The 26,638-nt window shown below is 49.7% G+C and overlaps 1 protein-coding gene across 2 annotated transcripts in view; it reads right to left on the reverse strand.

Moving 5' to 3' along the window:
• The window catches only part of DPYSL2 (dihydropyrimidinase like 2), a 114,192-nt gene that overhangs the window by 12,929 nt on the left and 74,625 nt on the right, over positions 1–26,638 (reverse strand). For both annotated transcript variants that reach the window (XM_057721928.1, XM_057721929.1), the window contains exons 4-8: positions 19,750–19,914; positions 17,473–17,534; positions 16,876–16,956; positions 16,258–16,326; positions 9,843–9,963 (exon numbers count right to left, since the gene is read on the reverse strand). In XM_057721928.1, the coding sequence (XP_057577911.1) occupies positions 9,843–9,963; positions 16,258–16,326; positions 16,876–16,956; positions 17,473–17,534; positions 19,750–19,914 (498 nt within the window). The remainder of the gene's footprint in view (positions 1–9,842; positions 9,964–16,257; positions 16,327–16,875; positions 16,957–17,472; positions 17,535–19,749; positions 19,915–26,638) is intronic.

Here is a 26,638-nt window from a genome sequence, read left to right on the forward strand (position 1 = left end):
TCGTATACTCCAGCCACCCCGTCACCAAGTCAAGTGCTCCCTAAAATTTCACCTTTGACCGCTGCTCTTTATTTAATATTTTTATTCTGTATTGAACTAGAGATGATTTACAATGTTGTGTTGGTTTCAGGTGTACAGCAAAGCGCATCAGTTATACATATACATGGATCTATTCTTTTCCAGATTCTTTTCCCATATAGGTTATGACAGAGTATTGAGTAGAGTTTCTGGTGCTATACAGCAGGTCCTTCTTGATTATCTATTTTCTACACAGTAGTGTGCGTACATTAATCCCCAACTCCTCATTTAGCTTTCCCCACAGCCCCATCTCTTCTACCTCAATCCACTCTCCCTATGGGATTACAAACATTTCACCCCATTGTGGGTTTTTTTAAACTTTTTATTTTATATTGGAGTATAGCTGATTGACAATGTTGTGATAGTTTCGGGTGCACAGCAAAGCAACTCAGCCATACATATGCATGTATCCATTCTCCCCCAGACTCCCCTCCCACCCAGGCTGCCGCATAACATTGAGCAGAGTTCCCTGTGCTACACAGTAGGTCCCTGCTGGTTATCTGTTTTAAATATAGCAGTGTGTACTTGTCAATCCCAAACTCCCTAACTATCCCTTCCCTCCGCCCTTCCCCCCAGTAACCATAAGTTTGTTCTCTAAATCTGTGAGTCTGTTTCTGTTTTGTAAATACGTTCATCTGTATCATTTCTTTTTAGATTCTGCATATAAACGGTATCATACAGTATTTCTCTTTCTCTGTCTGACTTCACTCAGTATGACAAACTCTAGGTCCATCTATATTGCTGCAAATGGCCTTATTTCTTTTTTTTTTAATGGCTGAGTAATATTTCATTGTATTAGCAATGGAAATAGAAACAAAAATAAACAAATGGGGCCTAATTAAAATCTGTTGATTCCCAAATCTATTAACAATCTCCAGGTCAGACCGCATTCAAGCACCCAATCCCAAGCACTGTCTAGACTCTTACTTTTGGGTGATCCAGGGCACTTCACACTGAACCTCACTGCTCACCACACACGCCCCCTGCTCTCCCAACATCTCCCAGTCCTTCTCCAGTGTCCAGCTCTGGCTAATGGGCTGAGAGAGGAAATTAGATGTGACATCAGTGGGATGAAGCATTAGAGAGCAAGCACAAAGCTCTCCACACCTGCCCAAGAGACAGCCTGGATCCCTGAGTTGCCACCCTGAGGACCCCCAGGTTCACAGCAGACTTTGTTAAGAGTAAGAAGTAAAGAACTTGGGACTTCTCTGGTGGTGCAGTGGTTAAGAATCCGCCTGCCAAAGCAGGGGACATGGGTTCAATCCCTGGTCCGGGAAGATCCCACATGCCGCGAAGCAACTAAGCCTGTGCACCGCAACTACTGAGCCTGCACTCTACAGCCCATGAGCCACAACTACTGAGCCCCCGTGCTGCAACTTCTGAAGCCCACGTGCCTAGAGCTCATGCTCCGCAACAAGAGAAGCCACCACAATAAGAAGCCCATGCACCGCAAGGAGGAGTAGCCCCTGCTCACTACAACTAGAGAAAGCCTGCGCTTTCTCTAGTTTTGGTGAGCAACAAAGACCCAATGCAGCCAAAAATAAATAAATAAATAGATAGATAAATAAATAAATAAATCTTAAACAAAAGAAGTACAGGACTTTGCACAGCTACATTACTGAGATTTCAGAGTTTGCAGAAGCCTAGCCTAACTCAATACATCATCAGGAAAGAATGTTGATTTGCTGATGCTTAAGTCATGTCCTCTTCTCTATTCACTCATGCCCAAGCCAAAAAGTTGAGAATCACTTGTAACCATTGAATGACAATGCTTTAATGCCTTAAATACATCCTTTCCTTTCCACTCTGCATACCATCCCTTAAATCAGGCTTTCATCGTTTCTCCCCACCTCATTCCGATAGAACAGAGCCTCCCAAGCAAAGTTCATATTATTTCTGCTTCCCCCACCTCTTCAACCGTTCTCCACGGCATTTCCAGAGTGATCGTCCTAAAACATAATCTCCCCGGGCCATTCTCTTGCATAAAATCCTCCCAAAGGGCCCTTCTGCCTTCAAGGATAGAAACAAACTTCTCACTGAAGCATCTCATGCCTTTCACTACCCGGCCTCACCTCAAAGCTGGTCTCTTCTGTACCATCGTCCAAAAGCTCAATCTCATCCTCCACTCCAATAATCCAATAATCACTCAGTTTTAACTTTTTTGATTTTTCCACTTGATGGAGATACCCTTAGGAAAACGACTCTGCCTGCACAAGGAGGCACTCGATAAATGTGTGTTGAACTGATTGAAGGGTGTGATATTTTACTAAGCAAAGGCATCAGAGCTGGAATTTGATCCCAAGCCAGCCTCACCACCACTGGGAATTCACTTCTTCTACCTCCTCCCACCACGGGGCTCCCCTACCCTCACAGCGGTCCTGCCAAGTGGGCCCTTTTCTCCAAACCCAGGGCCCTCAAGGCCAAACACTTCTCAGTCTGGAATGTGTCTCCTTTCCTCTCCGCGGCCTCTTCCAAGGCCTTATCTCTTGATAACACAGCACAACACCCACTTTGGGACAGCCGCTGCTCTGAGAGTTGCCCCCCCCTCCAGCCTCAGGAATCTCACAAAGGACACTCTGTCCCACCAGGGAGTGCCAGAGGCCCAGCAGGCAGCTCACTTAAGGAAGCCGGTGACAATCCCCAAGCAGGAGGGAGGGCTCCAGAATGCGGGGGGAGCCTCACCCTGAAGGAGGCCCCCAGGAAGAGGGGGGCGATGCTCAGAATCACCTGGAAGGTCCCCGGTGGTCCTGACCCACTCCAAGCCCCAGGCAGGGTTGGGTCCAAGGAGCCAGCTGGGCAGCTGCACAGACCGCTCTAGCGCTTCCCAAAGGGGTAAAACCCCGCACCACAAGAAGGCCTTGGCTGCTGTCAGGGACCTGTGTATGAAACGCAAATGGCCGCACAGGCCCCAGTCCCCCCAGGGCCATGGTTTTTGGTTTGACTATCAGCCAGAAGTGGCTGAGCTGGGAGTAGCTCTTCCGTCCGACCCTCCTTCCGTCGAGGTCCCACTGGCTGCAGTCAGTATAAAGGTGAGGTCTGAGCGAGTCACTAGCAAAACAAAGGATCCGCAACCCTAAAGGTTTCCTGGCTTTGTCGACCTGAAACGGATCAAGAGACAGAACTGCCTGTAGGAAAAGAGCGGCCGCGGGTCTCTGGAAATCCTTGGTTGAGCACCGGCGGTTTCCTGATCTTCCCGTAACTCGCTATTACAGATCTTCTCCCTGAATCTGCGCTTCAGTCCTGCCTTTGGAAACCTGAGGACAAGGAGGGGCTGGTTCCTGGAATGTGTCCTGAATCCTGCAAGTGGGAGTGCCCTTGACCTCGGCCTTCATCTCACTCTGCAAAATACAACTCAGTCTGGGGTGGAGGAGCTGGTATAGCAGCCGGGGCCCATCCTCTCTGTGCACAGGTCCACAAAGCTCACCGCAAGGGAACGAGCTCGGCCTTCAGCCTCTGCAAAACCCAGAACTGGGTCAGAATTCAAGGCCATTGCTGACCAGACCTGCCTCCTTAGACCAAGGCCGAGCCAGGACTGCTGGGGCAGAGCCAAGCAAAGATGGGGGCACTTAGAGAAGGAGAAAGGCATCTTTTTTTTTTTTTTTGGTTGGAGTATAGTCGCTTTACAATGTTGTGCTAGTTTCTGCTATACAACAAAGTGAATCAGCTATATGTATATATATATATATCCCCTCCCTCTTGGACCTCCCTCCCACCCCCCATCCCACTCATCTAGGTCATCACAGAGCACGGAGCTGAGCTCCCTGTTCTATACAGCAGGTTCCCGTGAGCTATTTATTTTATACACGGTAGTGTATATATGTCAATCCTAATCTCCCATCCTTCTGTTCCCACCCCTCCCCGCCGTGTCCACATGTCTGTTCTCTACGTCTGTGTCTCTCTTCCTGCCCTGCAAATAGGTTCATCTGTACCATTTTTCTAGATTCCACATGTATGCGTTAATATACAATATTTGTTTTTCTCTCTTCATGACTTACTAGAGTCTGTCATACAGAGTGAAATAAGTCAGGGAGAAAGGCATCTTCGTAGCTCATTTGTGCTTTTGCCCTGTTCAGGGATTCAGAGGTCCTTGCCGTCTTTTGGTTTTTCTTCTCTTCAGCCCCCAAAGGCAGGGCAGGAGTTACACCACCCTGTAGGAGGCCTCCACCTCTGCCCATTTTATAAACATTGTACCTGAGACAACCACGGATGGACTTCTGGACCTCAGTCAGGCCACAGACACCACTGCACTGCATGCCGGAAATATTTACCACTAATAATAATAAACCACAAAACAGGCTTCACTGGCCTTTCTGCACTCCTCCAAACACACTGCTGATGTTTTCTTGGCGGCAGTTAGACCTTCATGCTTTTCTTCTCCGGGGAAAGTCTAAACTGAAGGATGTGACCCCGGGCCAGCATTCAGCAGGCTCCCTAGCATGGCCGAGAACAGCAGGGCTGGGGGTGGTGTTTATTCACTGTGGGCCTGAGCGCATTCATGAAGAAGAAAGGAAGGCAGGGGTTAGAGATGTTTGACAGCTCCCACCCGGACAGTTAGTCACTTCCCATGAACAAGAGAGAAGCAGGAGGACAAATCCAGAGCAGAAACAATAGAAAATCGTGTGTGTGTATGTGTGTGTGTGTGTGTGTGTGTGTACTTCAAAACACAGCCACAAAAGCATAGTGAAAAACTATGCAAACACTGGGACTTCCCTGGCAGTTCAGTGGTTGGGGCTCCGCACTTCCAATGCAGGGGGCATGGGTTCGATCCCTGGTTAGGGAACTAAGATCTCACATGCTGCAATGTGGCCAAAACAAAACACTACACACACACACACACACACACTCTCTCTCTCTCTCTCTCTCTCTCCACTTTCCCTCTCCTCTCAGAGATCTCAGGCCAGAACTCAACCCCCCACCACCTGTCCATGGATAACCCTGCCAGATTTTGGTATCAAGAGTGGTTCTAAAGGAACAGAATCCTAAAGTTCTCTGAATTGGTTCTGGAGTTTCTGGAATTGGCTCTCTAAATCTGATTTGACTTAAGGCACTCATGATTCTACTTCTAGTAGTTATGAGAGTGCTGACAGTACATGGCGTGATGGGGCAAAAGAAATGCACAAAATACCACATCAAGCACTTAAAAGAAGCAAAGTTCTGGGTGACTGTGTATTTGATACCTTAGAACATTTTTGTCAGACAAGATTGGCTGGCTGTTCTTAATTACACTGGACAAAGTGAGGAAAGACAAAGATGACTCAGAGATTCAAATTCCCAGCTCAAGGGTCCCATAACTGACCCCAAAGCTTCTACATCTACCTCGAAAGAGATCCTCATCTCCAGCAGCCTCAGAGCTAAACCAGCTGAAAACCGACAATGGAGTCTCACCCTGCAAGTGGCTGAATTGAATTCCCAACTTGCAGGCGTCTGCCATTAAGGTGAGGGTGTTGATAAGGAAGGAATTCTGCCTCCAGATGGCCTTCAGCTGCAACATCAACTCTTCTCTAAGTCTCCAGCCTGCCAGCCTACCCCACAGACTCCAGACTTGCCAGTGCCCACAACTGCATGAGACAATTCCTTAAAATCTGTGTGGGGGGGGGTGGGGGGTGGGTGGGGAGGTTCTGTTTCTCCAGAGCCCTGACTATTACAGACTTTGGTGAGATTTTATAACATTCACAGCCCAACCCACGGGCCACTCTCTGGGTTCAAGATTACTAGGTTGTGCATTAACTCAAAATGAAGGAATCGTCCGCAAGTTGGGACAGTCCTCTCGGGGTCCATGACCATGTGCTTCTCATTACACCCCCGTCATTCCTACTGACCCACAGGGCATAGGAAGTCTTGTCTCAAGTTTGGGTTGTTACTGTTTCTGCATCTGGGTTCCGGGGGTGGGGAGGGGGGAGGAGGGGAGGGACGTGTACTGGATGAGGTCATTGGGCACCGCCTACGCGCCACCTCTCACACATGGAGGGCATCGGTGCCGTGCTGGAGCCCACGTGTGGACAAAATGCCGTCGGAGGGAACCTGTTCGAAAGAAATCCCCACACTGGATCCTCACTGGAAAGAGAACTAGCCGGGAGTCTGGAACTAGGGGTTCTATTTCCCACAGGCTGGATGATTTGGGGCAAGATAGTCAATTTCCACATTTCAGTTTCCTTTCCGTGACATGAGCCTATTACATCGACCAGTGTCTAAGTTCTACTGAAGAGTGAAAACTGCCCAAGGTATTGGGTGCTGGCTGGCTGCGTCTTCACTCCTTATCTGCAGAATGGGGTCGGTGACATGCTGTCCTGCCGAATGACACAGAATGAAGGAGACAGCTCGGGCAACGCTGGCTCTGGGGGAAGTCTGCATGCAGTCATGGCAGGCCAAGCAGCCCCCCGGAAACAGTCCGCACGCGCTATCTCACACCTTCACGTACCCAAACACCTCCTGTCTTTGGTTTAGGACCTGTAAGTCTCTGGGTGGGAAGCACATGGAGACCAGTAAGAGGAGATGCCACTGCTCCTGCCATTGATGGAATTCTGGTTTTGCAACAGCTCACATTCACAGAGGGATGCTGAGTCATCTCACACAGCCGGCCCCTGTGAGACCAGCTAGGGGGCTGCAGTGGCGTGTCTGTAAACAGTGGCGCCTTCCTCTGTGCTCTGCCCATACTAGGCTCACATCTCTTTGATAAATTGTCTATTTCCCACGTGACTGTCTGCTCCTGTGCCCTCTCACTGCTGGTGAAGGAGGTAACACTTCGTGTCTCCGGCTCAAATGCCTTAAGTATCACATAGTAAAAGTTTGCAGGATAAATAGGGGACCTCTCTATTTTATAGAAGAAGACATGCAGCCGCAGAACATTGGCAGTGTCTCACACCTGCCTCCAGGGGCCAGAAGAAGCCACCTGAAGTCGAAAAACAATCCTCAGCAGAAAATCCTTGCCCCAGGTCAGAGGCATCTTTGCTCTGCTTTTCCAACAAGCCCAAAGTTAAACCAGTCCTTCGCTCATTACTCATCATAGTAGTAGGTCTGGTTATTAGACACATTCTTAGGTGCATCATCTCACGGAAGCATCATCCTTGCCTTAGGAGATGAGTCAGGGTTACCATCCTCCCCTTGCGGATGGGAAAAGAAGACCTAGACATGGTAAGTTACCTGCCCAGCATCAAGTGCCAGTGCCTTGTGCAGCTGGGATTTGATCCAGGGCAGGATACTGATGCGAGACCACTGGCGAGCAATACAGCTCCATATTGTTTTCTTCTTGGTCACTGGGGAATCCTTGCTTCCATATTATTCACGACTCTGTTGGGTGTCAGAGTCCACTTTCTACCCAGTTTGTTGAGGAACTAAACCCAACAGATACCGAGAAGGAGATGGTCACGGCACTTCCCATATTAAAATAATCTCAAAGCATGAAGGTGAGTCAGACATTAATGGGGACCTTCACGGCCTGAGGTCAATGGTCAAATCCCAACTCCACCATTCACCAGCTCTGAGCTTCAGTTTACTCAGCTGCAAAGTAAAACAAAGTACAGAAATTCCTGCCCTGGCCGCCTCCCAAAGTTATTATGAAGTTCTAACAAGATGGAAAGAGCCTAAGCGCCTACAAGCAGGCTAGGATTTCTCCTTCTTGATCATTAGCACCCGAATGCAGCGGAAATTCCTTTCTGGCAGCTCAAATGCATCTAAAGCAAAGGCTCTCAAGGGGCTACAGGGCCACTGTCTGAACGCAAAAGCCGCCCTGGGAACCACAGAGCAGGCACAGTTGGACTCACACCCTGAAGGTTCTAAATGAATAGACTGAAGTGGCCCCTTCTTGATACTCAGCCCCTACTACACTCATAGGGTCTACATCATAAAGACAACAGAGGGACATTCTGAGGCGTGGAGTCGCAGAGTATCAGTGGGGGCCTGGACTCCAGCTCTGTGTCTTCAAATGGGAAAACTGACACACAGAAAGGAGGAGCTGCAGCACTGTTGGCAGGGTGGGCTGGAGCCCAGAGCTCTCTCTGCAGCCCAAGAGCAGGGCCAGCGCCACCCACCCCAGACAGAGACACCTCCATCCTGAAGTTCAGACAAGTGTGGGTCCGAATTGGAAACCATGGCCTCGGTGTTTAAATTCTGCTAAATTGAATGTTTGATTATATTAAAAACTATACTAAAATGTTTGCCTAACTTTTTGTTTCTTATTTTCATCTGGGTATGGTATGGTTACTATCATAAAATCAGCTGCCCCCAACTTCCCCGTTTCAGACACTGTCTCAGCTGTCCCCCCCACTACACGGAAGCAGCAATTCTGTGATCAGCGTTGGGTGCTGAGGCTGATTCCCGTATTGCAAATGTGTGCCTGGGTGATAAAGGGCCCAGGTGAGGCAGGGTCACCGACATTAATCATCCACACGTCTCCCAGAAACACAACTCAGAGCGGATTCTGAGTAAGTGAATGTTTCATTTCAAAAAGGCAGTTCCTCCTGGCGGCCAGGAGAGGGCAGGTTTCCAAAAATCCGGTAATGCAGCAACCATTTCATGCAGAGCCTAAGGACAGAGGCCCCAGGGGAGCTGAAAGAACAGGGGCCAGGAAGTCATTCCTGGGTCCATCCAGAAGCCATCTGACTCAGTGGTCATTGAGCAATCTGTTCTAAGTCTTGCACCAACTCACCCACCAGTGAAAAAATTTTCCTGATCCATGTGGATCACATCCCGCAGGGAACCAGGACCAAACCAGAGAGGTCAGACTGCTCCCTTGCTGACAGAGAAAGAAAGACACGTGGAGAGAGAGACAGGAATCGGAAAAGAATGAGAGGGAGAGAGAGGGAGAGAGAGCCGCCAATAAAGTGGTACAGAGACCAGGAGAAAGCTAGAAGAAAGTCAAGAGAGAAATGGAGATACTGAGATGGAGAAACGCAAAGAGGCAATCTGGTAGGGAAATAAAATGGAGAGAGACGGGGAAGGAAGGAGGCAGACAGGAAGGACCCTTCCATGATACTCATGTTCAGATCCAGCCAAGATCCACCCCAAGTCCACTAAACAGGATCAGGCTTGCTTTCTGCACGTGGAGCTACACGCCCAAGCACAGACCACGTGGTGTGATTACCTGAACTCACAGTCAAAGGCAGGTTCAATAGCGCCCTGCTGCATTCATAATGGATAAGGTGCTCACAGCACATCCCCTGGAAGCGGCACTTAGCAAATTAGTTTCCAAGAACCTTCCCTCTGGAACAGAGAGCCAGCCTCAGCCCAGAATATATCACTATAATCTACAGGCAGCAACTCCAGCACCAGGAAAACAGGACACGAGGGGGGCCAGGGTCAAAATCCCCACCCCACGCCCCCTCAAGACTCTCTTACACACCCCAGCGGAAATCACGACCAGCCGCAGAGGGGAAACGCATTTTGCGATAGAAGGTTCCCCAGGACTCTGTAGCAGATGGAAACTGATATCATCTGTGTATATGCCCGGTCCATTTAGACTGCATCAAATTAAATCCAACCTTTCTACATAAACGGGGGCAGGAGGCAAGTGTGCCCGCCCACCCACCCTGCGCTGTGTGCGGCTTTAAATAGATACCAACACGGCCGCAGCCGCACAGAACAGAGCAAGAAACTGGAGCTCCCCGCCATGCCCAGCTGTAATTAGGTTAATGCTGGAACGTGATGAGAGCGGAGCGGCCCACTTGGCAGGAAGGGTTGGAAACGCAGCCCTCTCCCTCCCTCCTTCCCCTGCCCACCTCCCTTCCGGGAGCCAGCGCGCAGGCGGACAGCAGGCGGCACGCACTTACCCTTTTTCCGGGCCTGGGCGATGACTTCCGCTGCGCTCTTGCTCATCACCTTGGTGACGTACAGCGGGCAGTTGGTCTGGTTGGCGATGGTGATGGAGCGGTTCACGGCTTCAGCCTCGACCTGCAGAAGAGCATCCGAGCTTGAGAACTGTGCCCACACTCTGTGCATTTCCTAAGGCCGTCTCTACCCTCCCCCCACCGGGAGAGGCCACGGTGAACCAGAGACCACTGTGTCCTCAGGGTTCTACCGTGAGTGGCACCGTGGGGGGGGGATGCGACGTGCCCAGTGTCACTCAATATTGATTGGTTGAAAGGATGGGGCGATTCCTTCCTGGCCCTTGTGGACGCTTCTAAGTGTGGTCAGCATCCGCGTGGTGGGTGAGACATGCAGATTCTGAGGCGCCCCAGGCCCTTCCCCAGACCCACAGGATCCGTAACTCTGGGGGTGGGACCCAGGAATGTGGATCTCATTGACTCTAGGTGATTTCTACGCTTGCTAGTGTTTGAGAACCACCACACTTGGAAACTAATGGCTCCCAGTTTGGTGCATTCACTCCAGGGGTGTGGTCTCCAGTCAAGACATTCAATGATGGAATTTTTGAGCTGGGCTTCTGTCCCATGCCCACAAATGAAGCCAGCATCACTCAAGGAACAATGCGACCTCACAGGGCTCTGCGAACAGAGCAGGCAGATTTGTGTAAACCAAAGGCCCCTCTGTATAGGCAAACCGATCATCACCAGCCACAGACTGGTACGCCCTTCGGCACAAAATGGGAGGGCTGCTCTAACCAATAACCTGATTCTTTAAACCTGATGCTTCAGTGAATAATATTCCAAAAACCCCCAAGGGATTACTGCTAAACACCTGATCAAGTTAGACTAGTTCTTAGACTGTTATATTGTGCAGGGGAATCAGCAGCGTGTGCTTAGCATGAGCAGCTCAAGAAGCAAGAGGAACGATGGAACAGAGGACCTCAGGAAGCCTTTTGCTCCCTCCCAAACCCTGGCAAAAAAGGCTGGCTTCAACTGTTACAGGAGAGAGACTGGGTCTTCCTTGGTTTTTTGCATACTCCAGGCAGTTCCCAAGGTACCACCTGGTACCCAGCAGGTGCTCAAAAATGTTTACTGAGCAAATAAGTGACTTCATGTCAGGTTAATGGTTAAAGCTAGGCTGATCTATAAAGAGCTGCTACTTTTCATAAGAAATGACCAAGCTCCAGGCTGAATCATCTCAGCTAACCAGTCTCTATGGGAGCTCGGCCAAGAGCTGAAGTTCTGTAATTGCGCTGAAGGGTGATCTAATTTAATATACAAGGACAACATCCTTCACATTTGGTCTCTTGGGCTTCAACTCTGTGAAGAGAGATGTCTAGAGACCCAAAGGCAAACCATAAGGCTCTTGGAAAAGCTCATTAAACATCCAAGTGTTTTTAATTCCTGGCATAGCTGAACGATCGGTCTCCTCTCTCCTTGGCTCCAGTTACAACAGAAGGGCCTCTAGCCTGGGCAGCACAGAGGAGGGACGTCTTGCATCTCTGCGGTCACCTCAGAAGTCCACAGGGTGAAATGCAAACAGGACGCCACTAGAATCTGCATGGCTTCCAGGGGTGCAGGTGACTGCCCGAATTCACTGTCCCAACCCGGGCTCTTCTGAAAGGCAAACAGAGGCGCTATTCATAAGCGCATGGAGCAGTGGGTGTGGACCAGGACTGCCCGGGTGAACCAGAACACACAGTCATGCTCATTAGGGAGTAAATGGAGCAGAAGTGCCAGTTCTAGGGGGCCCTACCCTGGAGGACTGGCTTCTGCTAAGACTGGTTTGGTGGGAGAATCTGGGTTCCCAGGGCCCTGTCCGCACTGGCTCATCGGCTACCAGGTGAGTTCTGACCCCCTCCCCAGCCCTTAGTAGGGCAACAGGACTGCAGGGAGGGCAGAGGCTCTCAGGTCACGTCTCCATGTTTCACCCAGAACCGTGGAAGGATCCACGTGTACCCTTCTGTGTGTACATGTGTGTGCCTCCGATATTAAACATAAACTGTCTCGCAAACAGTGAACTCTGGCTTCGATATTATGACAATAGTGTCACAGTTTAAAAATAAAATTTTGTATCTATCTCCTTGTAGAGCTGTCAGGGATTTAGGAGGCCCTGCTTTCTGATTTTAAAGATGAGTCACCCCAAGGTCCAGAGAGCAAAGCAACCTGTACAGGCACACACAACAGTGTCAGTGCACGAAACTCCCCTTGTGGCCCAGGCCCCCAACTGCCTGCATACCCCAGTCATCCCATTCCACAAGGCACAGTTAGGCAGTTCCCTCCTCCATGAAGAATTCTGCCATCCTCACCTCCAGCGCCCCATTTTCCTGCCAGACACCAGACTGTGTGTGTGTGTGTGTGTGTGTGTGTGCGCGCGCGCGCGCGCGCGAGCTGTTTTTGGCCACACGGCCTGCCTTGTGGGATCTCAGTTCCCCGACCAGGGACTGAACCCGGGCTACGGCAGTGCAAGGCCAGGATCCTAACCCCTAGGCCACCAGGGAGCTCTCCAGACACCAGTGTGAGGGCTGTAACTGGCTCAGAGCCCCATCACATGCCGCCCCGCCGACGTGCTTTGCATCTCCCCCTCTCCCCAGCTTGTCTGGAATCCCTTTCAGAAGGGACCACTTTCGCATCTATCACCATGTCCCCTACAAGCCGAGCACTGCCTCCCTCTAACACGAGCTTGTGTACCATCGATGGACGGGAGGTTTCTAGATTTCCGCATCCCCTATCGTCTCGCTTTCAATCTTCTCAGCTGAAAACTGGGGGAAACCCTCCCTATGGTCTCATACGGTGGGTTGGAAAGAGCAGCAAAAAGAAGAATATGCCTTGGGTGGTTCAAGCACAAGTTAGCCATCACGACGCTGGCGATGGATCACAGGACCGGGAAGCAAATACATTTTTGTTTGTTATTAACTGTTTCTTTTGCATTGGCAATACCTCCCTAACCGGATTGCCTACAGAGGGTTTAACCCACTATTAACAGATTGCTGGTGACAAACTGAAAAACTGTCCCCGGTAGCCGAGGGAGGAGGTGCCAGCTAGCGCCTGGCGGCTCACGGGCTGTCCTAAGGCTCTACCTGCTCAGGGGAAGCACTGCCCACTGTGCCTGGTCTAGAGTCAGTGCCCCTGAATCAGCTGAGAAGCAGGTGACCCTGGAAAGCAGACAGAGGGTAAATTCCCCAAAGCAGCCTCTGGAGAGACCACAGGACCCTCCCAAGGAGTCAGGAGCCCCCAGAATTGGAGGATCGCTGGCTCTGCCAGCCCCGCAAGGAGACTTCCCTATCCACTGCCGGGGATCCCGGGGGTCCCACTGCGACAGCGGCTGCCATCTCCCATGCCTCATCACGGAAAAAGAGGTTCGATGTTTGTGGTCCAAACAGCAACCAGGACCCCTCTCCTCTGATAGCTTTGGCTTGTTCAGTAAACCCAGGGCGGGCTCACTTTCTGTTTGGAGGTTTGCAGGGACCTGGGGATGCAGCGCAGATGGTGGGAGAGACAGCAGCAAGCCCCCAGGAAGGCTCTGAAATAGAAACAAGTGGGCGGCTCTGACGAGGGGCCCTGGGTAACAGGAAGAGGGGTGTTTGCTTTTCTCAGAGGATAACATCCTCTTCCCCTTCTCACCTGGGCGGTTGGAACTGGGTGGGAGGAGCTCCCAGCCAAGCCACCGGATGAAGGTGAGAGTAAACTTTCTAATGAAGCCCAGCCCCAGGTGTCACCACCTGGTTACACAGGCCCGCTGGCTTCCTACTGACCTTGGGCTCCTGGGTGGGTGGGTGTGTGTGTGTGTCTGTGTGTGTGTGTACACACTGAGGGTGGTCAGGACGACAGGTAGGACACTGCCTGCACTTTCTAGCTCTCTGATGCTGAACTTCACATCCCCGTGATTTCTTTACACGAGAGACACAGATGACAAAGGCGTCGCCACAGGACACCTTGGGCGGCACCACACACAGGCAGCTGAATGGAATGGATTCCCTGGATCCAGCTGTGCAGTGGACTGAATGGCACCCCTTGGAGTTGTGCAAAGGAGGCTGTGTTATGTCACCCTGAAGGGACACTATAGGGCTGAAATGTGGGCTGTTACACACAGCGCCTGGCACCTCTGGGTGCTCAGCGAATGCCAGCTCCTAGTGGGGCTTACCAGGAAAAGAAAGGAGTGGCATCCCTCTGCCTCTCCTGGAGACCTTGCAGCTCCGAGGCCTGATCCCCAAACTGCTTCAAGAGCAAACACAGGGCCAACCACCTCCGAGGAGGATGGGTCTGGGGACCGTCATGCCCGCGCCATCCTTCCCAACCCCACAGCTTTGTCCAGGGAGATGCAGTTAAAATGATCACCGAGGCCAGCCTTGAAGGGGAAACAAAGGCACAGAAAGGAATCCTCGGGGTGTCTGTGCAAGTGAGATGGTGTCCACACGTGTGTGAGTGTGCACGTGTGTGTACATGCATGTACTTGTGCGTCTGCACCCTTGTGCATACAACCAGCCTCTGGTATTTTTAGCGTCGGCTACTGGGACGGCCTGCTTCTCCCGAGAGCTGCATCCCTGAATCACTGTCCACCAGCCACAGGCACAGCCTGGGGCTCCCTGCAGCCAACGACACAGGGACCTGAAGAGGTCACTTCAGCCTCCCGCACGACGGCTCCAGCTCGGTTTTTCAGCACATGCGGGGAGGCTGGTGATTATGAAAGGACCTGCATCGCAGGGCCTGGAGAGGGGCCAGACAACAGTGCAAATGTAACAGCTTCCGTCCTTTCATCTGAGGGAAATGTCCTCAGGGCCTCAGGTGGTAGTACAGGTGCTCTGAAGGGCGCACGTCTGCATGTGTGATTGTGTGTCTGCGTGTGTGTGACTGTGTGTGTGACCATGACTCTGTGTGTGTGTCTCTATGCGTATGTCTGTGTGTGTATATCTGTGATGTGTGTCTCTGATTATCTCTATGTATGTGTCTCTGCGTGTATCTACGATGTGTCTCTGTATGTATGTCTGTGTGTGTCTCTCTGTGGGTGTCTCTCTCTGTGTCTGTGAATGAGTGTGTATCTGTGTGTGTCTATGTATGTGTCTGTGTCTCTGTGTGCTGTGACTGTGTGTATATTTGTGACTTTGTGTGTATCTGTGTGTGTATCTGTGTATGTGTCTGTGTGTGTGTCTGTGACTCTGTGTCTGTGTGTCTGTGTGTGTGTCTGTGTACACACATGCAGAAAAAAGGACAGAACAAGGAAGTATAAGCCCTCAGTGTGTACAGGACATTCCAAGCAGCTTCCACCTTTACTTTTTTTCTGCCTCTTTCCTACATTCCTTCTCCTTTTCCAGCCTCATCCCTCCCCCAAAGCCTCGGGAAAAAGCTGGGGAGACAAGCCACCTCCCCCCACCCCAGGCAGCCTGCTGACGGCACCTTCGATGCCACATCCTCAGAATCCATGTTCTGCTGGCGGGGGGCAGAGCCCCTACACCCACAGGTCTTAACGTGACCCCTTCCCAGACTCAGAGGCAACATCCTAGCCCTAAAGCTCTGTGATTTGGGGGCCCTGGTCCCATCTGTACTCCTCTTACCCAGTATCTCCCTCCACCTGTTTCCAGGGGGAAAAAAATCCTAATTTTAAGTCACCATCCACTCCTGTGATGATTTTATCTCCCCTCTCTGCCCGTTCCTTTTCCTGGAAGGACAAAGTCTATTCATTTCCATGAAACTTCCCAGCATCCTCTTTGCTCAGAGCTGCCAGGTCCTCCAAAGCCTGACCTAGAGCCTTTCATTAAAGAGCCAACTCCTGAAAAGCATTCGGAGGCCAAAGATTCTAATTTAGAAAAGCAGATTCTCTGTCACATGAGATGTGAGCACCCCCTTCTCACTCAAGCCTTGCCATCCACGACAGTGACTCTCAACCTGTCGGCCAGCAAGAACCCTGCTCTGAATTTTCCCTCCTCAATTTTGAAAGATTCTGTCTAGCACAGCGCTGATTATGTTATACCCCGTGCAGACTTATCATGGAAAAACTTACGATCCCCCTTCGGCTTTCTAGATACTTAGAAGAGCTTTTATGGTAAGATTTCGGAGGCCCTGGGTTAGGAACCACAAAACCCCGACAGCAGGATGCTAATAAAAAGCTGTTTGTGACTGTCTATCCAAGAAAGGGCTTGGAGAATTAGAAACAGAAAGAGGAGTCTTCAGGCTAAACAAACCACATTGCTTTACCCCACAGCACTGTCTCTTCATCGCTTTGCCTGTGCAGACACTTCTCAGTGGGGGACTGTGACTTCTCAGAGGGACCAAAATCAGCATCTGAGAGGCACCATTCTCAACAGGCAGGAAGTGGGTTCTCTGCGGCTCTGGCGGCGCCCACCCCAGAACACGGACTCATGCATTCCATTCAGCAGACGCTCACCTCCTCAGGCCGGCTCAGCACATGTCCCTCAGGACCCGTGATGCCCAGATCCAGGATCCTCTGCTGTTCCTGCAATGTTTAAAGAAACCAGGCTGTCACAAAGAGCTGGACCTCAGCTCTGACTGCTGAGACCTGGGTAAAAATTACTTGGGCAAGACGTCAGAATGGCACCGCTGACCACTCAGCCCTCATCCCAAGACCCCACGAAGAGAAGGTTCAGTACCCTGTTCCCAGTCCTGCCTGAGCTATGATAGATCAATTATAGCCTTCCAAATATGTACAGCTGTCCCCCAGGAAGCCGAAAGCCGACGTGTCCCCAGGCTTGGGCTACAGTGTAAAATATCCACACGTGGATGTCCATGTCCCCCTCCCCACAGGCAGTCATGTCACAGTGGTAAGAGAAAGGACTCCTTTGTGAAAAGGCTACACGTCCTGCAGAACACACCGAGGGGCACATGCGTCCCAGACATCCACGCTGTCAGTAAGGCTGTTTGCACAGTCCCACCCGGTCACTCTGCTTTCCCCACCCTGGAGCTGAGCTACAGAAGCCGCTCTGCCCCCTCGAGCCTGCCTCTCACCCCGTGGGTCACGCACAAGTGATGAAGAGGAAGCACGTACCTCTGCAATGATGTCACCGTTTTCCGCGTGGACTTGGGCAATTGCTCCAATGTCCCGGATCACGCTCAGGACTTCATAGATCTGAGGGAGGGAGAGGGTGGGATCAGAGACAGGGACCTCTGTCTTCCTGGTCATGAGTACAACCACCTCCTGACAGCCACAGGGACCAGCACCAGGACCCCTCACTGCTCCTATTAAGGCTGGCTTTTCTGACATGCCCGAGGGCAGTGTTTCTCGCCACAACTTGGCAGAGCAGGACCTCTCGGTAATGAACAGAGACAGTGTAACCTAAAAGGGCTTGGATTAGGAGAAGCTGGTGGATAACACCTGCTCTGGACCAGGTTTGCTGAGGAGGGTCAGGGAACACCTCTCGGCTACACTGTCCTACGGCAGGTGGCTGATTCCAGAGCCTGGTAGAACACCTGCCCTGGGGGCCAGGGCACTGGGTTCATGCCCTCCCTAAAGGGAGTTCCATCAGGGAATTCATCCACCAGCCACTTCCCGTGAGCGTACACTGGAGGCCGCTTTCAAGACAACAGCAGTGGCCAAATGTACCAAATGCCAGTGCGTCTGTTCAGAAAAGCCGGCTTTTCTTACCTGGGAATCCGTTAGCTGGAAGCGATCTTTGAAAGCCATGTACACGAGGAAGGAATTTACCCCTGGTGGACAGACAAAACAGAGAAGAGAGACGTGACTAATAGAAAAACCAAATAATCTGGAAGGGAATAAGGAAGTAATAACAGTATGCATATGTATGTAGAGAGACAGAGAGTCAGAGAGTGGGAGAGAGAGAGACAAAGAGAGACAGAGATGGAGACAGAGAGAGAATGATGAAGCTGATGTGGAAAAATATAAATAACTGGCGAATCTGCCAACAGGGTGCATGAGGGTCCTTTTTAGCATTTTCATAATTTTCCCTACTTTTAAAACTAAATCAAAATTTTAAATTGCCCGTATTTGTCCACCCACGCTCATAGCAGCATCATTCACAAGAGCTAAAAGGTGGAAGCAAAAGTAAGTGTCCGTGGACGAATGGGTAAACAAAGTGTAGTCCATCCCTACAATGGGATATTATTTAGCCTTAAAAAGGAAGGGAATCCTGACACAGGCTACAACGTGGATGAGCCTTGAGGACATTCTGCTCAGGGGAACACGCCAGTCACAGAATGACAAATACTGCAGGATTCCACCTATGTGCCAAATTCAGAGAGACGTAAAGTAGGATGGGGGTTGCCAGGGACCAGGGGGAGGGGGCAGGGGAAGTTATTGTTTACGGGGGACAGAGCTTCCGTTTGGAAAGATGAAAGAAGGTCTGCAGATGGATGGTGGTGATGGCTGCACAACAACGTGAATGTCCTTAATGTCACTGAGCTGTACACTTAAAAAGGATGAAGATGGTAACGTGTACATTATGTTGTATTTTACCACAATTAAAAGTGAAAAATTAAAAATAAAAGTTGTCCCTAACTGTTGTGACTTCAACAAAAAGATGAATTAGAAGACCCTGTAGATGAAGATCTATAATAAATGTTTTTCTGATAAATGGACTGCCTTCCAGGCTGATTTTTAAGAAACGTTTTTAAACAAGAAAAAGCCCATGAGTGCAACAAGCAGATGTCACAGTTCTCACCCTGGCATTTTAGAGTTCTCGCTTCCAGAGGCACCAGACCAAACATCCCTGCTCAACATTCATCACAATGGTAAACAACTGTACTGACAACCTTCTAGACTTGCAGCTTAATTCAAGCCACGGGGGGTACTGGAAGCTGCCTGAGGTCAATGCCCCAAGACATCCCTGCCCTAGTCCCCTGCTAGGTAACAGTTGCTATGGGAACCCTCCAGGCTAATGTGGGGTAAATTCATTATAAGTATTGAATCCATTTGAGTCTTGGTATTCTCACAAGTGAGAAAGGTCAAGGGTTACCTAGTTTCGTTTACGTGGGACCTTCATGCCGGAACGAATCTTAGGGTATCTAATCCAATACCCTCATGTGAGACTTTTTTTTAACGGAGACTCATAAAATTTAAGTGATTTGCTCAAGGTCATACAGCTAGCTTCTGGAAGAGCAGAGATACAAACCTAAGACTCCAGCTTTTCATTCTAGGCTTATTCTACCATACCTATGGATATCTACCAGATCCATGCCTAGACTGTACTCACAGCCCATGGTATTTCTGAGACTAGAAGTCCCAGAACCCTAAAGCATAGATGCTTCCTTGACGATTAGGATCCAAAGGATGAGGTGACCCCATGCGACCCCCACTCTATAGCCAAAGTCAAGGAGACCCCCAAAGATGACATGGTCTGGTAACACCACCCAAACCCCCAAGGTTCCTGTGGACAAGAAGGTCCCAGAGGCACCTTGAGGTAGTTAAGATTTCCCCCAGCCTCCCTGGGAATCTTTCACAACCCAATCCTTAGAATCTTGCTCCCCAAAATAGTCCTGTGGAAAAACAAAAAAGATCCCTCAGTCTGTCCCAGAGCCCTATCACCTTCAAATCTATACTGGTTCCTCTGAGCTTGCAGGAAGAGGCTGCCCAAGGGCTGTATTCAGGGTCCCAGGCTCTCCCCTAACACCGCCCAGAATCCTCCCTGGGATACGCGTGCATGTCATCCTCTGAGGGCAAATCACTCTCGCAGCCTCAACTTCCCAGCCTGGCTGGGCACACAGTTTGCTCACACCGATAAGCTGTGACTAGTTGTCTGGTCACCTACAATCAGCACAAGTTGCAGCCCAAGCCCTCTCTCCTGGCAGGCACGGGGGTGCAGAAGGCAGCTATTAGCACTCTTCACAGAGGTTTTCTTCAGAGCTGTGCCAGCTCGTGGTCTGAGAAGGAAATACCCCCAGTAGGTGTTGGGTCGTGACAACCTACCGTGGTCCTTCACCAGGGCCTCCATCTCCTCTTGGATGCCCTTGTGCCACTCAGTGATGTCCACGTGCAGAGAGTAGTCGCAGCAGGACTTGCTGTCGGCCCATTCTCTCCACTGGTCGAAGGCAGCCAGCAGGCTTGTCCCAGGCTCGGGAACCACATGGTCAACTAGGAAGGAACAGACATGCGTCGTCACCAACAGGAGCTTCAAGGGTTGCAGGCCAGCAGCTGTTTCCCCATTTCAACCCTGAACAAGGGCTTCTTGGGTTCAAAATTGAGATGGTGACCTCTACAACCCGCTTCTAAGAATCCACTTAAGTCAGCTGACTACCCAAGAAGGAGAAAGCAGAAACCTGGCATGGCATGGCTGTTCCAAGTGAAACCATGCGCGATCTGATTTCCCAGCTCAAAACCCCTGAAAGCACAGACCTCGGGCACATTTCAAGGACAATGAGTCCTTACAGACAATGGCAGTGTCAAGTGGCGGGCAGAGTCGCCAGGACCTTCTTTGTGTTGATAGCTCGCCTGTGAGACACCCCCCACCAGACGGCAAGGAACCTGAGGATGCTGGACCACAGCCATGCAGACGGGGCCTTTTAAAAGTTCCCCGGAATATCCACTCTCTCATCACCGCTCGGATTTCTGTGGCATAATACCACTTTGTAATTTAAGGGAGATCGTTCATCCTAAGAGTTCAAAGCATTTTAAAACTGTGGTTATTGTTATATTATTATTGAGGTCGGCTGATACGGAGGACAGAGGACTCTGGAATTAGGCTCACCTGAGTTTGTTTCCTGGCAAGGTAAACTACTTAATCTCCACTACCCTAAGTTTTTGTGCTGGTTTAAAATAGCGATATTACGTAGTACCACGTACATTTGTTATGAGGATTCAGTGAGACGGCATATCTACCAACCTTATACCACTCCCCAGTTTAAATCCTCCAACGGCTTCCCCTTATTCTTAGATAAAAATTAAAGTTCCCAACAAGGTCTTCAAGATCCTGGCTTTGCCTACCTCTACAAATCACCCCAGACCATCTACCCCTTGCACTCTGATCTCCAACCACTCAGGCTGCCTTTCAGTTCCTACAATATCAGCCTGCTCCCTTCTGCCACAGGGCCTTTACACATGCTGTTGTCTCTCCTAGGTCTTGAAGAGCTCTCGCCTAGTTACTATGATTATTATTACTCATCTTCTGTACAGAGACACTAAAATACAAGTGATGTGTCCAAGGTCAAATCAAATGTATGCAACCAAGAAGACAAAACCCAGGACTCTTGACGCCTAAAGCAATGAATAATTCTTCTAACTATTAGATTTTCTACACCCAGGTAAGCAGTTCTCAACTAAGAAAATGCCAGCCCAGGTAATGCTAGTGAGCTTGGATTTCTGAAGTGGATCAAATCTTACAGACACTGCTCAATTGTAATCAACTGAGTTTGGCTTCATATGCTTGAAAATACAGACATCTAAGCTGAACTTACCTTTGACAAAATTTACTTTTTGTAAGTAGTAATTAATGTAGTTAAATGGGTAAATACATAGCTGGTATTGTAATACATACAACATATAATGTTATCTAACGAAAGCAATGAGGATGTACCCTTCTAATACAAGTCTGTTCCATCTGTAAAATGCTAATATTGAAACTCTGACAGAGCAATTCCAATTGTTCTTGTTAAATTGTGTCCCCCTGCCCCTGGCAAAAAGAATAAAAAAGAGGATGAAATCCTGACCTCGTAGCAATCACAGTTTGGGCAGAATTTCCCTAGTCACGCCCCTGGCTTCGTCACTTGCCCTCCTTCAAATCCTTTGGTAGTTGTCCACCATCTCTAGAGTAAAATTCTAACTCCTTTTCTTGGTCTTGAAGATCATTTCTGGCTCATCTCCCCAAAAGAATCTCTGCCACCTACCCCTTGCTCACCACTTCAGAACACCCCGGCCATACTTCACACTTTGACCTGCCCAACTCCCCCATCTCCAAGCCTTTGCGCAAGCAGAGCCCTCTCTTTGAAAACACATTCACCTTGCTCTTTCCTTGGGCATCTCATTTTTCTCCTTCTGATTGGGTTAAATGTCACCACCCCAGGGTCCCATCGCCATTTGCAGTAGCTTCTGCATCAAGTTTCCCTACTTTACTCTCTGACTCCACCCCCACCCCCGTCACTGAGATATAAACTCCCTCAGAGCAGGGAGTGGGTGCCTAGATATAGGAAGGGCTCAGTACACATTTTCAACAATGAATGAACACTCCCTTCCAGCTCGCACGCCACCCCTGCAAGATCAGGTCAAGCACAGAAGGACATGCCCTCCTGGGAACACAACCGGATTTTCCTGCTCAACCTCAAGCTTATGTAAGATCATCAGGTACTATGCTCCTCAAACTTCAGGGTGTATAAAAATTATCTTGAGAGCTTATTAAAACCCAGGTTCCTGAACAGCACCCCCAGACTTTCAGATTCTGTAGGTCTGGGCTGGGACCTGAGAATCTGCTCTTTTCATAAGCTCCCTGGGAGCTGATGAGTCTTCCTGGGCCCGCTTTGATCATCACTAAGTGCAAATCTTTTCCCACTGATTTCTCCTGCCACTGCCATGCACTCAGGGCCACTTTACCATCAGGGTCCTGTTTCCTACACTACAGCATTATCACTTACCAAAAATACCCAGTTCCCTCCATATCCAAAAACAGCAGCTCTGGAAGTTATGAACCCCTGAAAACTCAGGACACAAGCAAAGTTGAGGGCTTTAGGGAAATAAACACATTTCCTCCAAGAGCTAAAGACACTCAGAAACGTGTCCACAAAAAGCCTCCACATGTTTTCCCACAGTTCTCTTTCCATAGAAGCTCTCCTGGGAAGAGCTGCTCCGGGGAAGAGGGCAGAATGTCACACTCATTTCCGGAGGGAGCAGAGATGCTCCTCTAAGGACAGAGCCTGGAAAGGACTTGCATGGAACCCACAGGCCTTTTCCCTGGTGACCTTCCTAAGCCATGTGTCCCCGGGAGAGCCTGGCTTCTGCCTGACAGTTGACTTCTCTCCACTCATGTAAGACGTGAGGGACGTCTCACCAACCCAGCCTGGCATCGAGCAGGGAAAAGATGGCCTTTGGGGTCAGTGAACCCCAAGTTCTGACCCTGACTCCTGCGGCAGCACCTCCCTGCTGTGTACATTCCTTTGGACCTCCATCTCTTCACATATAAAACATGGGCATGAAACTACCATGCACGCCGGGCTACAAGAAGTTCACGCAAGCGTGTAAGAGCACCTGGCAAATGTCTGGCACATGCTGAGTTTTCATTCCCTCAAGATGAGCCACCGGAAACACCGCTGTGGTTTCAGCGGGAGGCCTGTGAATCTGGCTTATGAAGGAGCCAAGAACATGCCCGAGGCCTGAATTAAGGACTTCCAACCAGTGTCCGGAGGACACTGGTTGCATCTAAAAGACACTAGCTCTTTCCAAAGGGCTGTTATTACTTCCCTTAAAACTGTCAAAGGACCCCACCTTTTTTTAACAGCTTTATTGAGATATAATTCACTTACCAGCCAATTCACCCATTTAAACTGTACAGTTCAATGGTTTTTAGTCTCGTCACAGAATTGTGCAACTGTCACCACAATCTAACTGTAGAACATCACCCAAAAAAGAAACACCATACCCATCAGCAGCCCCTCCCCACTCCCTCCCCCATCTCTGCTACTCCCAGCCCTAAGCAACCACTAATTTGCTTTCCGTCTCTACGGACCTGCCTGTTCTGAATATTCCATATAAAAAGAATCGTACAATACGTGGTCTTTCGTGTCTGGCTTCTTTCACTTAGCATAGTGTTTTCAGGGTTCATGCACTGTAGCGTGTATCGCACTTCATTCCTTTTTATTGCCTTCAGTGGGTTTGGTACCCTATTGTTATGTTTATTGGATCGAGCAACAAAATGTTAACACCACGTAAACATGCTGCTCCTGGAAAACTCAAATCTAGGACCTCTTTGGAGTTTGTAGTATTTAAAGGACTCTATTAAATAGGCTTTAAATTCTACAATTCTTATGATAACTGCAGAGTCACATGCAGTTGTCAGAAAGGATACAGACAGGTCCTCAGACCCTCCACCCAGGGAAGCCCTACGGGTAACGTCGTGCTAACCTGAGTACAGCATCACACCTAGGAAGTCAGCCCTGACATAATCTAAGACCCCAGACTTTCAAAAGGCCAGTGGTTGATGTTTCTGATCAATTTGCATGGGGCCCTGCGTATTTAGAACACACGGAGATACCAGAAAAGTCACCACCACAGTCCCTGTTCTGGAATTAAAGCAGCTGAACAGGAACCACGTTCCAAGTCTGGAACAGGAGAAAGATGGGGGGGTCAAGGGGCCAACCCTGCCGAGTCCCACCTCGGGCCCTCCCCCTGCCTCCCCAGAGCCTCACACACAGACCAATGTAGGGGCAGGTCCAGAATCTCCTGGAGGCAGTACACACACCGCCTGTGCTCCCTGCGGCCTTTACACCATCAGCACTGACTCACTCTCCAGGCCCTGCACTTCACTGTGTGTGCGCTGGCCTCTCCCATTTCCATCTTAGATAAACTAATGGACTTGAATTAAAAGCAAACCATCAGGGAGATGACAACACAAACGAACGCTGGCTTATCTGCGGAGTTCCCGGGCTGGCGTCTACTCAGAGAAATGCCGGGTGACCTATTCCGCAGGGAATGGCTTTGGTGGAGAGATAAGAGCCTTTGGGGAGCCCAGCCTGCCAGTTAGGATAACATGGTTTTGTTCTGAAAAAAAAAAAAGGCAGAAAGGGAAGAGAAAGCACCTGCGCCTGGGAATATAAGAGGGACTCCTAGGAGAGGCCGAGGTCAGATGCCTGAGTTCCTGACCGGTTCTGCCACCTCCTCATCATGTGACTCTGGGCAAGATATTCAACCTCCGTGGGCCTGAGATTTCTCATCTGTGACATGGAGTTAATACTAGTACCTAACCCACTGGGTTCTAGTGAGGCGTAAATGAGTCAATTCAGGAACTACTCCGAAGAGTGCCTGCTACTCAAACGTGCTCAAAAAGACCAGCAGGAAGACAAAGTTTCATTCCTTCGCTAGGAAAATGCCCACATAAATCCCTTTGCGAAGTATTAAGATGTCTGTAAACCACACGCTTCCAGAGCTAACTACTCGCCTTGCGCAAATATACTGCTTCTCCTGCAAAGCAAGGAAGAACTTTCCTAAGAGCTGGAACTATCTAGAACATCTGTACCTGGTTTTCTCATCTACAAACCAGCAACAAGAACGTACCTCCCCACATTTTTGTGAGTCTTCAGTAAGTTGTAGGCTACAAGGCACTGCTCAGATATGACCAATTACCATTCACATTCGCTACTCTGTGTGCCCCAAAACATTAATTAAGCAGGAGGACTGGCACCCAGAAGGCGCCCAATAAGCACAGGTGACCAAACATCACACGTGCCTCTAGTAAGCAAGGCCTCGGCCAACTCGAGGACTGGACCACGCTTCCTCCCAGGGGCCCAGCCATGGGACTCCATGAAGAAACACACCAACTGAAGGACCCCTCGTCCTCCACCAAAGTCCTTGTCACACACGGCAATGCCATCTGTCCCCCTAAAGATTCACCATGGCGATTTGTACGTCCCAGCCCTCCTGAATGCCGGCAAGGGGTCCCCTGCCTTAGGCTAGCCCTGGCCAAAGAAAGGAATAACTAACTCAAGTGTAATTCACATATTCTGAAAATGGGAGTAATAGCAAAAGTAATTAATATTCATCAAGTACTTCCTATGTGTCCAGGACTCATCTATGCATCTCCCTTAGATTACCCTGTTAGAGCTTCACACCAGCCCCCTGCAGCAGGAGCCACGGTGGCCCCAGGTTTCAGTTAAAGGAGGTGAGGGACAGTGAGGTTGAGTGAGCCACTCATGTTATTTACAGCGCACGGGGCAGAGGGCCTGGCCTGCAGGAGGTCGGCAACCTCACAGCACCCGGGCTGCAGCCCCGCAAGGCCCTGGGCAGAACCCTGGAAGGTGGGCCGTAACGTGGCCTTAGCTGGTGTAATTACCGCCTGGCAGAGGTGAACTGTGACCCCAGATGGGAAATTCCAGAGCCCCTACTCAGCCACTCCTGCTCAAAAGCAAGCCAAGAGGGTCATGGGGAAGTGAAATGCAGCCTTATCCCTTTACTTCTTATAATGATAGCAAGTAGTTCAACAATTCAAAAAACATAGAAGAGAACTGTGTCATTGGCCTAACAATCGCAGGCATACTAACTGCTCGAACCTCAAGGCACTGGGGTCATCCCTTTATTTCTCTCTTTCCCGAACTTCTTTTACTACAATCTTGCTTTTAAAACTAAACGAGCCTATTCATATGAACCAAGTTGAACCGTAAGAAACTGTTCAGTATCCAGTGATCACCGCTAGAATCATTAAGCCAGATCTGGTGGGAATGAGGGCAGAGGCAGGATTCAGTAAAATATACTTACAAAGTAAACAAACAACCTCTTAAGTGATCTGAGGATCAGCCAGGTTTGGAGGAAATAAACTAGGCCCCTGAGATACTTAAAATCTACTTGGGAAAAAAGTACATTAAAAGGTACAATAGGGGGATTCCCATGGTGGTCCAGGGGTTAAGACTCCATGCTTCCACTGCAGGGGGCACGGGTTCGATCCCTGGTCAGGGAACTGAGATCCTATATGCCGTGTGGTGCGGCCAAAAGTAAATAAATAAAAATAAAAAGAAAGCCAATTAAAAAAAATTTTAATAAAAAAATAATTTAAAAAATAAATAAAAGGTACACATAGGAATGACTCTGGCTCCATCCTTGGGCTACTGCTCTCTTCCTGCCCTATCCTTCCCACTAAGCTCTGGAAAGGGCTGAACCACTGTTG

Source organism: Hippopotamus amphibius, chromosome 2, assembly GCF_030028045.1.
Source record: "Hippopotamus amphibius kiboko isolate mHipAmp2 chromosome 2, mHipAmp2.hap2, whole genome shotgun sequence".
Taxonomy (NCBI): Eukaryota; Metazoa; Chordata; class Mammalia; order Artiodactyla; family Hippopotamidae; genus Hippopotamus; species Hippopotamus amphibius.